We start from the raw sequence: 17250 nt of genomic DNA, 5'->3' as shown, positions 1-17250 counted from the left end.
GGGATGCGAACCTGCACTAATTGCAGGCAGCTGGTGTTACTTAAGGAGGTGTTACTTAAGTTAATATTACAAGCAGGAATAACTCCTAATTTTTTTCCTCTTTCTACTTTTCACATACCCATAATAACTACCATTCATATGGGCCCATTTGGCATGGGGAAATGGACAAAAATGGGGAGAAGAGGAAAGAAATAAGTATCCACATTGAGACTCCAGAACTCAAAATAGTCCCCACCATCAAAAGGCTCTTCACTGACAAACAAACAGCCATTGAGACTTAATATTACATTTAATTTTATTTATTATTAATGCATTATCTAAAATGCAAACAGCTATTTAAAACTTTTCCAAAAATTTAATTGAGATCTGGTTTTTTTTTCATTTTCTTTGTTTAGTGACTTGGGTTTGTTTATGCTATTTGGGGTTTTGTATAATTTATACAAATTATTTTGTGCCTCCAAATTTTTTACTGATATCCTCATTTTTGGAGATATCCTTGTCTTTGAGAGTGAGTTGGGTGGCCATATAAATTTTATTAAATAAAATAAATAAATTTGTCTTGGCAGATAACTTCTAGGTATGTCCAACAGATATGCTATCAAAAGAATAATCTTAAACCAATATATCAGGAAAAAAATGGGTGATGGGGGTTGTAATTTTTCCTGGCAGTATTTTTCCTCCTGTTGTGAGAATACATATGCAAAGAGCTCATAAATGTGACACACACACCCAACATTTGGGAAATGTGAGAAGACAGATTTATTTATTTATTTGGATGTACAGTCTTTGGAATATAAGTAGAAACAATAGGGAAAATGAGTATTTTGGAATTGAGGGAAAGGTTGAAAGAGATTTTAAAACACATTAGATAAGAGACCATTAAATAATTCCAGAACTGAAGATTAGGCTAGGGAAATTGGACTAACTTTTTGGAAGAATGTAGTGGTAAACCATGGTTACAAAAAATAAAAAACAGCATTGTAATTTTGTCAAGGTAGCCATCAATGGCATCTTTCTTAACTATAGAAGTACCAGGAACGGTCATGCTTAGAACTGATTCAGAAGAAATGCATCAGATCCACACCTCTCTGCTCTTCATTTTTTTCAGTCTTCCATGAAAGCCTAAAAAGAAGATGCATTAATTCCAGTGAGATACTTCCTAAAAATAGCCACTCCCTTTATTTGGGTTAGTCCTTCTTCCAATTGACCTCTCCCACTCTAGGAAAAGAGGTGCCCAAGATCCCAAGAGTTCTCCTATTTATATATTTGGTATCTGATTACTTGGAAGTAATCCCTCTATTAGTCTTATATGAATCCAAGAGAAGACTCAGTAGATTCCATATCAGGTTTTAATATATTAAAAATAGATAGAATAGAATATTGGGACATTATTACAGACTTGTTTTTTTCCCCATTGTAGGCACATACGAATGCCTTCAACACTGTGTGGGAATGAGAACAGAAATATCACCTGTTACAATTATGGCAACTGTACAGAGTTTGAAGGACGCTTAGAGTGCATGTGCCTCGCAGGCTTTGCAGGGCTACAGTAAGATCTTTTGATGTATCATGTTTGATTTGAGAATGGATGTATAATTTTTTTTCATGCAACTGCACAATGCCATATGTTAGTTGTTATTATTACAATCTAATTCAACAAACACTGGGCTTGGCAGAAATATTAGGTTTTGTCTACTACAGTAGCATATCATCTTGCTATTAATTCAATTGCAGAAGCAGTGACAAAAACAAAACAGAACCCACACAAATGTGTTTCGAAGGACCCATTCCAATGTGAGGGTTTCTCATTAAAAAGCTGGTTTATATAAGGTGGTGTCATTTTTTAAAAAATAAAATTATTGGCAAGAAGAAACATCTTCTTACATCAGTTACAAAATGCTGTAACTTCACAAAGGTTGTCATATTTTGTGATCAAGCCCATCTCAGGGAGGCTATACCACATGGTTTCCTCTGCCTGTGTAAATAAACCCTACATGTAGCACAAATCATGATCTCCTTTATCTAATGGAGTCCTATTCACTTTAGTTCCAAACACATTGCATTTACACAGTGAACAAGATTCCCCAAACCTTACATTGTTAGTTTCAAAATGATCTGTAATTTATGTAATTCATCCTGTAAAAACTTGCTTGCAACCCATCTTCATTTTCTCCAGTTATAAGGACTCAACTCTCAAAATTTCAATGTAACTAAGAATTCTAGTAGCTGGAGTCCGCAATATAAAGAGAACCTAGATTGGGGAAGGCTGATGTAACCAATGTCCACCTGAAAAAAACCTTATACTAGAATAAAAAACCTATGTTCACAGCCTCATCCCCTGTTTGTATCTGAATCACTTTTTTGTTAAACAAGAAAGTAAACTGCACACATCTGCATGTAGTGTTTAATGTGAAATATGAATGATGAACAACATGAAATATTTCTGGCTATCAATAGAGACAGAATTTGGCACTCACAGCTAATATGCAGTATATAACCCAAATACTCAAAAAAAACATTAAATACCAGCCATTGTAGATTTAAGGATGAATTAAGAATATTCAAAAAAAAAATAATGGTGCATTTTTCCCCCTTCTCAGACATTTATAACAAGAAGAATATGCATCTTCTGCTAAAAACCTAATTACTATTATTAAAGAAATTAAAATCTTTATATTTTCAACCATAGTAGTAGGGCAAGAAGTTTTAGTTTTTCAGTAACTAACACATGGCACTGTGTATCACTTTCTATATTCTTGAATGTAATAAGGGTACCTGTATATTTTGGGATTATTCTAACTGAACACATATTCCAAATCTGAATTTTTTTAAAAAATATTGCAAACTGCCCAGAGTCTTTTTAGGTTGTGTGGCCTGAAAAGAATATAATATATTTAAGTCAGATTGACATTTTAATTTTTTCCCTCTAGTTTGCTATAGATACAGTATGTGAATTAAACCTTGATTTGTGTTTTAATATTTTCACAGTTACGTTTAAGATTAGTGTTTGCTATCTTGAAACTCTTGTTACAACACTTCACACCAAAGAACTCCTGTATATCTGAAATTACAAAATTTTCTACAGCATCATCAATACTTACTAGATCTCATCCGTGTTCTGTGTAACCAGAGAGCATAAACTAACAGACACTTCAACTTTCTTTTTATAGTTAAAGCAGAGCAGTAATGTCAGATAAATGCTTTTATTTGAATTTACATTGTAATAATGTACAGTATATCTAATTCATGTTAAAAATTCCTTCATATCACTGTCATCTTCAACATTCTCAAATATGTAATCCCCCCATAATTCCAACAAGCAACATAGGAAGGACAATCCATTAGTTTTTATTATTAATGTCTGTTTCTCTTTTCTGAATTTTTTCCTATCTCTTTTGTCCTTCTCTCCTCCCACTTCAGTTACCTTTCATTAAAATGCAACTTTTAAAAAGGAGAGCATGAGTCTCATTTATGGAAACCATTAATCCTGACCTCCAAAGACCAATGTTGTTAACTCACTTTCTGCAGTGAGATGTTTTATACTTTGATATCCATAATACCCAGCCATGGACCTTGATGACTGGAGATAATGGAAGGTGACGTCCAATAAATCTGGAAGAAAACAGGTTGAGGAAAGGTGGCTTAAGCCATTTCAGAGCCCCTAAAAAACAAAAAGACAAATTTCTTCCCCTTCACTTTTTCTTAGAACAGCTGGTCTAAATACTAATCTAATGTTTGCTTTGCAGATGTGAAGTGGATATCAATGAGTGCAACTCTAATCCATGCCTCAATGGGGGCCTCTGCCAGAACCAGAACAACAAATTTTACTGTATCTGTGATGTGAATTATGCTGGTGATCGCTGTGAGATAGATGTAAGCGACATCTCTTTTTATGTCTCTCTCTTGTTGTGGCAGAATCTTTTTCAGCTACTTTCTTACCTCATTCTGCGCATGGATGATGACCCAGCTGTGGAATGGGGTGAACCAGATGATTAGCAGCAAAAATCCACCCAGTGTTACTTTAAAGTCATCAAAACACAGCAGAGGATATCTTGGCCAAAGTGAAAGTAAAAATAACAACAAATCCAGTACTTCTAACCATTATTTTGCAATATTTCAGGTTGATGTAAAGTCCGTCATTGCAATGATTTGGAGTTATTATTACAATGGTAAACACAGAGGCTGTGAGACAGATTTGTGATACTCGATACTTTTAAGTGATAGAGAAGACAGGAAAAGGTTGCAAAAACAGATCTCCATTTTCACTTGCTGATAATGTCTTCTAGTTTGGATTTGTTCAGTAGTCTGGTTTTTATCCTGTCTCCTCCCTTAACATTGTAAGATGCAAAAACAAACATCTTTGACTTTAAAACAGGGGATGCAGCCTACAGCCTCAGAGTTATATAGAGGGCACCCAATGCATTGGAAATTGTATCTGGAGCCCTTCCAAATGTTGCCGCCAAATTGTGATTTTAATATGATAGAAAGGGAAAATTGTGTCATGAATAGGGATTAACCATATTATCAGTTTGAATTTAATTTTGATTTCAGTTTACTTACATTAAATCCAATTTAGATTTGCTTTGGTTTCCTTTACATTTTGCAGTTTGAGCATCAAGATGCTATTCCCTTTTTTTAATGTGGTCATTTTCTTCCAATACTTTGAAATCACCAACTTGTATTTCTGACTTTCAAAATGTTATCACTGATCTTAAGTGTCTTAATTTGTGCACATGTGTAATGTAATATCTGGTTGGATGGAAGTCATGTGTGCTTCAGTACTCACTAAGATTTAATACAAGCCTGTCTCACCCAGTTCCTGTATTGCTGCCTCACCATCTTTAGCACCCCAATGTAGACCCAAATTTGGGCTTGTATTGAGGTTCAGCCCTTATTCACTCACTGGTTTTATCATCAAACTCTACGTGTCCTTTCATCTCCATGGATGGATGGACAGATGGATGGTATCTAGCATTATCATCTTAATTGGAAAGTTAATTGATAATGACATAGAATGAATGCAGAAAGAATGAACTTAATGTTCAGTTCAATAACCATGTGCTCCAAAGCAAAAAATATTGTATGGCTATCTATATTTTTAAAAGGACTTTTATTCTAACATGGAATAGTCTGAATAAACACTTTTCCTTTGTTTTATACTGAAAATGGCTGTAGTACTGAGTTGAGTGACATAGAAGAAAAATGCTTTACTAATGTTATATTATAATGGACAGTTCTGATTGCTGTACATAAACCTTTGGGTATCTTGCCAAAAAGAAAAAAAAGTAGAAAATATCTAAGCAACACAAATGATGTTGCAATAATAAATTATTTTATAGGTTTGGAATATGGAAGAACTACAGAATTTGTAAGAATGATTGGTCTCAAAAACATTTTTGAATGTGGTTATTCTGCAGAATAGGCAAGGTAGATAGATATATAGATATATAGATATATAGATATATAGATGATATAGATATAGATATAGATATAGATATAGATATAGATATAGATATAGATATAGATATAGATATAGATATAGATATAGATATAGATATAGATATAGATATAGATATAGATATAGATATAGATATAGATATAGATATAGATAAGGGACGCGGTGGCTCAGTGGGTCAGGACACTGAGCTTGTCGATCAGATGGTCGGCAGTTTGGCGGGTCGAATCCCGAGTGCCGCGTAACAGAGTGAGCACCTGTTACTCGTCCCAGCTTCTGCCAACCTAGCAGTTCGAAAGCATGTAAAAATGCAAGTAGAAAAATAGGGACCACTACGGTGGGAAGGTAACAGCGTTCCATGCGCCTTTGGCGTCTAGTCATGCCGGCCACATGACCACAGAGACGTCCTCGGACAAGCGCTGGCTCTTCGGCTTTGAAACGGAGATGAGCACCGGCCCCTAGAGTCGGAAACGACTAGCACGCATGTGCGGGGGAACCTTTACCTTTATAGATATAGATATAGATATAGATATAGATATAGATATAGATATAGATAGATATAGATATAGATATAGATATAGATATAGATATAGATATAGATATAGATATAGATATAGATATAGATATAGATATAGATATAGATATAGATATAGATATAGATATAGATATAGATATAGATATAGATAGATATTTCCCTCCTCAAAATGTATTTTGAGATTGTGGAATTAGATACTTGGGTGCAAAAGTGTATTTAGAATGTGTCATTAAAATCACTAATTCCTTCATATTTGTTTATTTGTTCACAAAATTTAGATATCGCCTCACTCTCAGAGTGACTGAAGAATTTACAGCTAAAAGCATAAAAACCATATAAAATTTAAAAAAAATCTTATTCCCTATATTCATGCCGCTAAGCCCATTAACTCCTGCAATCATGGAAATGACTCCTAACACCTTGTTTTTCAAGTCCATCCTCCAAATTCATAAATCTGTACACCTGTGTTCTTTTACCACATTCTGTCTGTATTAGCATCTCTGTCTTTGTGCAAATAATAAAGCTTCTGCTTTTGTCATGCTGCCTCTATCTTTCTCATTTGTGTCTCTTTGTGCCATTCTCATTGTCTTTGAGCATGTCATTATTTATAAAGGTTTATGCACACTTCAGATCCATGCTACTTTGAAAGCTGAAGCAATGCTGTTTCCAAACTGCATTACACCTGAGCCCTGAGGTGTGTGATTACTTAAACATCTCTGGAGACAAGTGCCTTTCGCTAAAGACTAAAGACTAAGAGGATCAACTTTCCCTTAGGACAGAAAGCCTTCTTTTCCAATTTCAGAATACATTTGGTGCCTGCTATTTTGATTTCACCAAATGTCAACTGAAACACATACACATATTCTATCCCTCTCTTTTCTGTGACTCTGTGACTCTGTATGTGTGTATGTACACATGTATGTATGTGGGGAGGGGGGGGTACTGCATGGAATTTGTTTGTTTACATTTAAAATTCTCTCTCTAATGTCAACCCATTACTTTTCTGAATCAGCAACTTTCTTACAACGGTCATTAGGACAGAATTATCAGTAGAATATAACAGTCCTTAACTAGAATCATATAACTCATCAAGGCAGAAACCCTGGGCTGTGTTTCTTTGCTCTGAAAATGCAGCGCTCAGGGCCCAGATTAAAAGTCCAGCAGGTCCCCTTCACACTTACAGTTTTCTAGTATGTAATAATCAAATCCAGAACTGTAGTATTTAAAAAAAATCCCGACAGCAGTATATACAGAATTATACTTCTCCTAATAATATTGAAACCATGGATAAGCATGGCAAATATTAGTAATGATGAATTCAGAACTTAAAAATACCCCCTTGCAGAAAATGAGATTGGGATTTGCCTGTTGGAGGGGTCTTAATGTATTCAACAATTGCAATTGGTAGTTCGATGTACACATCCTAATGGCACTTAAATTACGATAATAAATGCCTACCACTTCATAAATAATTTATTCCATATTTGCATAGTTGTTTCTATGCAGTTATTCTTGACTAATTATCGTACTGACGAAAAAGGTGTCAAACCCTGAATAACAACTTTTCCTTCCGTTAGCATATCTTTCCCCTTAATCTTGCGTGTTCAACTTTCATTTTTGATCTTACTGCCATTCTTACATGTGCTCATGTTGTAAAAGATAATAACAATAACAATGACAATGGTGATGATGATGATGTTGATAATAATAATAATAATAATAATAATAATAATAATAATAATAATAATCATCATCATCCTATTAAAATGAGAAAGAATAAGCAAAATATGCTTTGGCCTTAGCTCAGCAATACAAAGTTAACTTGAGGGATTTTAAAAAGCTACAAATAAGTAGTCCATTCACCAATACAAGTTATTGGCCTTTGTATTTCTTATTTGTTCATTGTATTTGTGGATAGCACTTCAGATTCCACTAGTGAAAGGTAACATAAAGGCTACACTGAGTGAAGTTTGACTCCAGATGATTTCACAGACATATTCATGCAATGCAGAAATATACTCTTTCAGAATGTTTTCTACTCAGATTAACCAACAACCCTGGAATTTCCCCTTCCAAATGCTAACCAGGTCTGATTCTGTTTAGCTTCTGAACCTAATAAGGTCACCCAGATATTTCACTTGACAACAAGAAAAGGAGAGGACAACTGTTAGATTAAGTGGCTTGAAGGCTGCTGTAAGAACTAATGTTATGAGAAGGATTAAACTGTAATTATAAATATTTGTGGTTGCTTTATATTAGAGTTATATTCGTACGGTGTCCAGATTATAATGAAGACCTAGTTCTTGTTCCTTCATTTTTCATATCACAATAATTCAAAAGGATCTCTTCTATGGAAGTATTCAGTTAGGAACAAATACTGAAATAGTGTTTATTTTCCTTCATTATAAATCCACTTCAAAATTACTTCATACTGCACTAATCTGTTTTTCACTTATAGAATCTTTGAAAGAAGAGATAGATTCTCTTTTTTAAAAAAAAAATTTTTAAATATTTTTATTAAACAAATTTTAAATAAAAAAACAAGAACATTATTACAAAGTACTGAAAAGTGCATCAAATAGAAAAACACCAAGACATCCTAGACACCAAAAAAACAAGAACAACAACATTAGACAGGACCGGGGAGTGTAATACTACCCCTAATTTCTTTTTCTCGTACATCCCAGGCTAAGTAACCTTTAATTACCAAATATTAGACATCTATAATTGTATATATCTCCAGATTCTATACCTCAAATAAAAATACACAATCATCTGGTATTTCCCCCGTTGGGATTAAATATTCTATTTTGTAACCATGAATACCAGGAGTCCCAACTTTTATTGAAAAGTGATTCATTTTTCCCTTTGAGAATATATGTCATTCGATCTGACTCTGCGCATAGTAATACTTTCTCTATTACTTGATAGTCCGTTGGGATTTCCATCGTCTTCCAATATTGCGCATAAATCATATGCGCCGCTGTTGTAATATGTATTATTAGATACCAAACATTTTTGGTACTTCTTGTGGCTTCATCCCCAAGAGGAAAATAGCTGGGTCCAATTGAAGATCATATCCTGTTATTTGAAATAACCAATTTTTTATATTGGTCCAGTAACGCCTAAGCTTTGGACAAGTCCACCATTGATGGTAGAAAGTGCCGCTGGCAGAATCACATTTCCAACATTTGTCATTTGCATTGGGAAACATTTTTGAAATTCGTGCGGGAGCTAAGTACCATCTATACAACATTTTGTACATATTTTCTTTAAATGCCGTTGCTAACGTTAATTTTATATTTTTCTTCCAAATTTGTTCCCACTCTTCTAATTCTATAGTGCGACCAATATTTCTCCCCCAGGCATTCATTACGTCATTTATTGATCCCCCTTCCATCCCATGGAACAAAAGTAGATTATAGGTCTTAGATAAAAATTTAGCATCACTTCCCCATAAAATCTTGTCTAATTCTTGTGGGATTATATTGATTCCAAATTCCTGCTTATCCCTATTAAACCTTGAGCTCATTTGAGAATATGACCACCAATCCAACTCTATAGCCCCAGAATGTAACTCCTCCCTGGATTTAAGATTGCCTCTCAAATCTATGAGATCTTTATACCTATAGTTTCTGTCTGGATTGTGTAACGTTGAATAAGTTACAGCTTCCAAAGGAGTAAACCAGCCAGGTATCTTTGTATAGATCCACCCTCTCACCATACGCCAAGAGTTTATCAATACACCCCTAATAAAATAATTAGAGAAAACTTTATATTGACTATATAAAGAAGAGATAGATTCTCAAATGGAGTTTAATGTTAATTTAATACCACAGCTTTGTAAGTTGTCTTAGAGCCAGTTTGGTCTAGTGGATAAGACACCAGGCTAGAAAGCAAGAGACCATGAGTTCAAATCCCACCTTAGCCATGAAAGCCAGCTGGATAACAACGAGACAGTCACTCTCTCTGTGTCAGCCCAACTCACCTCACAGGGTTATTGTTGTGGGGAAAATAGCAGGAGGAAGTGTGTTGAATATATTCGTCCCACTGAGTTAATAATAAAAATGAAATAAATCAACTACATAAATAAAATTGGCTTGAGTTATGGGTACAATTGAAGGTGCTAGTTATTACCTATATATAAGTCCTGTAAGGGACAGGGAAAGAGTACTTGTGGGACCACCTGTTGATAATGGTTTTCACCCATCCCACCAGTTTCTTCGAGTAGGCATGTTCTGGGTTAAACAATGCTATCTACTGGACCCCAGCATTATCCCTTCTCTGTGGTAGATTCCATAGGGTTGGAACAGCATCTCCTTGAAGATCCAGATGGCCCTCACCCTGTTAACCTTTCATAAGATGCTGAAGACCTGGCTATTTCCCCAGGCATTTGAGTCAGAAGGTTATGTGAGCTCTGCTGCTATTGATGCGATTTTTAAGATTGTTTTATCTTTGGGTTGTATGCTATGGATCATGTTTTTATACTTGCATGCCACAATACAGTCAGCATTGTGAGATGGGTGGCCATACATCATGTAAGTCAACCAATCAATCAACTTCTGGAGGTCTACTCAAACGTGAGGGAGGAGCTATAGTTCATTAGAAGTGTAGCTCCTTGGTTCCTATCTTTAATATTTCTGCCTAAGATGACTATTAAGACTTCTTCCTAAGATAGGCAGATTTCAGGAAATATAGTACAAGACAATTAAATCCCTGACAGATACTGGGCCCTGGCTCAGAATGAAAACTGTATGCAGTCCCTTAAAACTATAACAGTAATTGTTCTTTTAATCAGCATATTTGATATTAATGTATGCTGAAATCTAATCTATATAAAAGTCATGTTTTCACTACTTTGCTTAACAATCAAATTGCCAGCCCCAATTGTGCTCGCTAAATGAGAACTACCTGTGTGATCCACTTCTAACTGTCAGGAGTTACTGTTTCTTCTCCTTTTTTATTGTTGCTGTCTATACACCAGCACTATTTTGTCCCTAAGTATTGCAAATGTATACATATATCTGTATATAGCACATGAAAAAAAAGCAAATACCCTCCTCCCAAAATTTACCTAACTCTTCCATTGATACTACTGTGTTTTTAACTCGGTAAAAGCTCCTTTTAATCATTTTAAAAGATAGGTTCATTCATTACTGAGTTACACTTACATCTTCCTCAATTCATCAGATTTTCAATACATCATTATCACATTATCACTATAGAGATTCATTGCTAAGATGGCGGACGTGCGGGCGGGTATCTTCCCCGCCGTCTTGAAGGAGGCGGTGGTGAGGCCTCTCCTCAAGAAGCCTGCCCTGGACCCGGCTGTATTGAACAACTTTCGTCCTGTCTCCAACCTTCGCTTTCTTGCGAAGGTTGTTGAGAGTGTGGTGGCGCATCAGCTCCCTCTGGTCCTGGATGAAGCGGATTATCTAGACCCGTACCAATCGGGTTTCAGGCCCGGGCACAGCACGGAGACGGCATTGGTCGCGCTGGTGAATGATCTCTGGAGGGCTCAGGACAGGGGGCATTCCTCTGTCCTAGTCCTATTAGACCTCTCGGCGGCTTTCGATACCATCGACCATGGTATCTTGCTGCGGCGTCTCAGGGGATTGGGAGTGGGAGGCACGGTTTTACAGTGGTTCTCCTCCTATCTCTTGGGACGTTCGCAGTCGGTGTTGGCAGGGGGGCAGAGGTCGACCGCGAGGTCTCTCATTTGTGGAGTTCCTCAGGGGTCGGTCCTCTCGCCTCTCCTGTTCAACATCTACATGAAGCCGCTGGGTGAGATCATTCGTGGCTTTGGAGTTGGGTATCATCAGTATGCTGATGATACCCAACTTTTCTTTTCGACCCCAAACCACCCCAGTGATGCCCTCAACGTGATGTCCCGTTGCCTGGAGGCGGTTCGGGTCTGGATGGGGAGGAACAGACTCCAGCTCAACCCCGACAAGACTGAGTGGCTTTGCATACCTTCATCCCGGGTTTATTCGGACATTCCACCTCTGGCTATGGGGGGTGAACTATTACCCCCCGTAGATAGGGCTCGCAACTTGGGGGTCCTCCTAGATTCACGGCTCACCTTAGAAGACCATATAGGAGCTGTGACTAGGGGGGCCTTCGCACAGGTTCGCCTGGTGCGTCAGTTGCGGCCCTATCTTAGCCGGGATGATTTATGCACGGTCACTCATGCGCTCGTGTCCTCTCGTCTGGACTACTGCAACGCTCTCTACATGGGGCTGCCCTTGAGGACCACCCGGAAGCTCCAACTGGTACAGAATGCAGCCGCGAGAGTGGTGTTGGGAGTCTCCCGATACTCCCACGTTACACCTCTGCTCCGTGAGCTGCATTGGTTGCCAGTTGTCTTCCGGGTGAGATTCAAGGTACTGGTAACAGTGTTCAAAGCACTCCATGGCATGGGGCCGGAGTACCTCAGGGAACATCTGCTGCCGGCATCAAGCTCCCTGCGCCCTGTGCGTTCCCACAGAGAGGGCCTCCTCAGGGTGCCACCGATCAGAGAATGTCGATTGGTGGCCCCCAGGGGGAGATCCTTCTCTGTGGGCGCTCCGGAGCTGTGGAATCAGCTACCGGTAGAGCTCCGGATGGCGCCCGACCTTCGCTCCTTTCGCCGCGATCTTAAGACATTTCTGTTTGTACAAGCTGGCCTAGCCTGATGGGGATTGCTGGGGTTGTTTTATTTTTGGTCTTTTAATTTTTCTTGGGGTTTTTAGCACTGTATTTCCATTGTTTTTAACTAGGGCAATTGTTTAATCTTTTTTTTAATGTTTGTATTTGCTATTTTATTCTGCCCTGTGAACCGCCCTGAGTCCTCAGGGAGAAGGGCGGTATATAAATGTTATTAAATTAAATTAAAATTAAACTATCACTACACAATTGCATAAGGTAAAGGTAAAGTTTCCCCCGCACATGCGTGCTAGTCGTTTCCAACTCTAGGGGCCGGTGCTCATCTCTGTTTCAAAGTCGAAGAGCCAGCGCTTGTCCAAGGACGTCTCCGTGGTCATGTGGCTGGCATGACTAGAAGCCAAAGGCGCACGGAATGCTGTTACCTTCCCACCGTAGTGGTCCCTATTTTTCTACTTGCATTTTTTACGTGCTTTCGAACTGCTAGGTTGGCAGAAGCTGGGACGCGTAACAGGTGCTCACTCTGTTACGCGGCACTCGGGATTCGACCCGCCAAACTGCCGACCTTCTGATCAACAAGCTCAGTGTCCTAACCCACTGAGCCACCGCGTCCCTTTACACAATTGCATAGGTATAAATAATCACCCAATCTTTATATTTTAAAATATTCACAGCTGCTGGGGTGTTATGCAATACTAGTCCTCCCCCTTTAAAAAAGAAAAGAAAAAGAAAAAGAAAAAGAAAAAGAAAAGAAAAGAAAAGAAAAGAAAAGAAAAGAAAAGAAAAGAAAAGAAAAGAAAAAAAGAAAAGAAAAGAAAAACCTGAAATGGCTTTTTGGTTTTCATGCAAATACAGCACTATATTTTTGTAGCATATCCTCCTGCTATAAATACAGATGATAAAGCTAAAAGATTCCCCCATAGCTATAACAGATGCATTGGTGTGCTGCACTTGATAGTGTTAAAAGCATAACAGATGCTGTGTTGTATTCATTGACTATACATCAGTGTCTATCTGTCTGTCTATCTGTCTGTCTTTCTAAATGGTGGGTGCTCACCCTGTTTGCTTCTTCTGGGTAGTGGTGCAGAGTTGCCCTGAAAGAGATGTCAAGGAGATAAGCAGTGGCACTGATCTGTGGTGATAGTATGCTAAATATAACCTGGAGACAACACTAAGTAAAAATGAAACAAAATCTTCTAAGAAGGAATTCTGGGAATTGGTGACTCCCTAATGAGGTTAAATAAAACTTTATAAACTCACTAATGCTAAGAAAACATGCTTTCAGATTGTTGGGTCCTCCTGGCAGAACCATTCAACTGTGGTTCATCTTGTTTCCTCATTTTTTTTAAAAAAAATAATAACAAAGGTTTCTCAAAATTGCATCTTCTTTTTTCTGCAAGCTTAGTTCAAAAACACTGTTTGCAATACACTTGCAAATACTAAGAACATGTGCTATGTTAAATATTACAAACAGCAAAATCTGTGGGAGTATATCAGTGTAGTAAATGATGTTTTGTTTTATTATTTTGTTAACCATCATATTTAATTTGGATGGCTAGTGTCTCAGAGATGTCTTGTTTGTACTTCTGTCAAACCAGTTCACTTTCTTTGAAAAGCAAAACAAACACAAAATAAAAAAGTAGAGATTAAAAGGAAGCACAAAGTGCCTGTGACATCTCCCCTTGCTTCTGTTGAGAGGTAGAAAAATGAAAACATACAGCTAGTTAAAAAGAAGCACATTTCTATTGGTTAAGGGGCAATTACAGATAATGAGATGGATGGATGGGAATAGATCATTTCAACTTTCTCTGAATATTTTCGATGAAATCTCCTCTCTTGGGTTTCATCTTGTTCTTCTCCCCACTGAATCCCACCACTTCACACAACATTCCCAGTGGAATAAGAACTTCAGGCACCAGGAGAACTCATGAGGATCTTCTGAGCTGTATTTACATTATAAACAATATTCAAATAGGAGTAAAGGGGGTTGGGGCTACAATGCACGTGTTTCTTTAAACTCTATAATAAAATCTATGTAGTATGACTATATTACGTTTATCCTCCTCATCTATTTCATTGCCTTCTCTATTAATATCATTATTATGATTATTATTATCCTTTGTTATTATGATTAGTATTACTTTATTGTTTTGCATGTATATCAAGCACTTATGCACTGGAAACAAATTCGTTGTGTGTCTAATCACACTTGGTCAATAAAGCTATTCTATTCTATTCTATTCTATTCTATTCTATTCTATTCTATTCTATTCTATTCTATTCTAAACTTGAACTCAGATTAGAACCAAAAAATGAGAACTATAGCAAATTTTCATATACAGATTTTTATTTATTTGCTTATTTTTCACATTTTGATCTGCCCATCTCCCTCAGGTATATCAGCAGCATTCAAAGGTATTAAATATATATAAGCCTTTCTTATGTTTGAAAAATAGTTAATTGTCCTTAAAATTCTTTCCTGGAGAGGACGAACACATTTGGAATGTATCATGGATATGAGCCAATCTCAAGTTTTAATGTGAACCAAACTGACTTTGACTGTATTTAGGTTAGTCTTATTTATGGACAGATCAAAGTAAAGATCTAGATGCCATAAATTAACTATTATGGCAAACTTGCCATTTTATTTTATTTTAGTATGGTTGCAAAGTTTCTATTGGACTTTATTTATAAATTAGACTTTATTTCTGCCTCTGTTGATGTCATTTTAGCTGCTAGAAGCTAGCTGTAATTTAGAGATGAAGCACTCCTGCCAACTCTGATTAAGTAAGCTGTTGCTCATGAAAGCTTATGCCTTTTAATAAAATGTATTGTTAGAAAAAATGCTACGAGACTCCTGATTTTTTTTAATCTAATGAAATTCAGTTTCAGAGAAATTCGTAACTAGTTAATTTACATCCCTAGACACAACTCCTTTCCTTTCCCTTTCCTTTCCTTTCCTCTTCTCCCTCCCCCCCCTCCTCTCCTCTCCTTTTGTTTTGACTCCTGGTGACTGACTGAACTTGAGATCCTGGGTGATCTCTGAGTTTACTTGTTTTCTTGCAGATATTTCATCATCCAATCTAGGTAACATAGTCTGATGTTACCAAGTTTGGGTAATGAAACGTCTGCAAGAAAACAAGCAAGCTCAGAGAGCACCAAGGACCCCACATTTCAACCCTGAGCTACAAATATTCTTTATTGGTGACTGAACTAGTCCCTACAGTTTTCTTAGCAAGGTTTTTCAGAAAAGGTTTGTCTCTGCCTCCTTCCTAGGGCTGAGACAGAGTGACTGCCCCAAGGTCACCCAGCTGGCTTTATGCCTAAGGAAGGAACAGAACTCACAGTGTCTCAGGTTCTAGGCTGATGCCTTAATTACCATATCATGCTGAAACAGTAGAGTCACAATTCTATTTCATAAACAACACCAAAACTGTTAATTTCATGTTCATGTGAGATGGACCTATCAAAAAATAAGGATCAGAAAAGCATATAAGATTTGACATTGTTTCTCCAAAGAACTGTGAATAGTGCAACAGTAATGCAACAGTACATGCAAGAAACTCGTATTTTGAAAGAGGTGAGCAACCCCACTTCAGATACCACCTCTTTTTCTGCATCCTTCTCAAGAACATCTCCATGATCAATATTTGGTTCTAGTCTAGGCTATTATATATTGGCGTGAAATCAGGTAAAATAAGTGAATTAAGCCTCTATTAATTTTAATTAGCCTGTTGTTGTTAGATGCGAAGTCGTGTCCGACCCATCACGACCCTATGGACAACATTCCTCCAGGCCTTCCTGTCCTCTACCATCTTCTGGAGTCCATTTAAGCTCACGCCTACTGCTTCAGTGACTCCATCCAGCCACCTCATTCTCTGTCGTCCCCTTCTTCTATTGCCTCAATCTTTCCCAGCATTAGGCTCTTCTCCAGTGAGTCCTTCCTTCTCATTAGGTGGCCAAAGTATTTGAGTTTTAGCTTCAGGATCTGGCCTTCTAAAGAGCAGTCAGGGTTGATCTCCTCTAGGACTGACCGGTTTGATCGCCTTGCAGTCCAAGGAACTCGCAGGAGTCTTCTCCAGCACCAGAGTTCAAAGGCCTCAATTCTTTGGTGCTCAGCCTTTTTTATGGTCCAACTTTCACTGCCATACATTGCAACTGGGAAGACCATAGCCTTGACTATACGCACTTTTGTTTTGCTTTTTAGTGTGTTGTCTAGATTTGCCATGGCTTTCCTCCCGAGGAGCAAGCATCTTTTAATTTCTTGGCTACAGTCCCCATCTGCAGTGATCTTGGAGCCCAGGAAAATAAAATCTATCACTACCTTCATTTCTTCCCCATCTATTTGCCAGGAATTGAGAGGGCCGGATGCCATGATCTTGGTTTTCTTAATGTTTAGTTTCAACCCAAGTTTTGCACTCTCCTTCTTCACTCGCAACAAGAGGCTCTTTAGTTCCTCTTCACTTTCTGCCATTAGAGTGGTATCATCTGCATATCTTAGGTTGTTGATATTTCTTCCGGCAATCTTAATTCCAACTTTTGATTCATCTAGCCCTGCCTTTCTCATGATGTGCTCTGCATATAAGTTAAATAGGCAAGGTGACAGTATATAGCCTTG

At 37.5% G+C, this 17250-nt stretch overlaps 1 protein-coding gene across 1 annotated transcript in view; it reads left to right on the top strand.

Moving 5' to 3' along the window:
• The window catches only part of CRB1 (crumbs cell polarity complex component 1), a gene marked incomplete at both ends in the record, with an annotated part of 156699 nt that overhangs the window by 124793 nt on the left and 14656 nt on the right, over nucleotides 1–17250 (top strand). Inside the window, 2 exon segments of the mRNA XM_081325517.1 lie at nucleotides 1421–1549; nucleotides 3747–3873. Coding sequence (XP_081181643.1) covers nucleotides 1421–1549; nucleotides 3747–3873 — 256 coding nt within the window.

The sequence above is a fragment of the Vipera berus genome (assembly GCF_964194415.1).
Source record: "Vipera berus genome assembly, chromosome: 3".
NCBI classification, from domain to species: domain Eukaryota; kingdom Metazoa; phylum Chordata; class Lepidosauria; order Squamata; family Viperidae; genus Vipera; species Vipera berus.
This window is presented reverse-complemented; position numbering and strand designations above follow the sequence as displayed.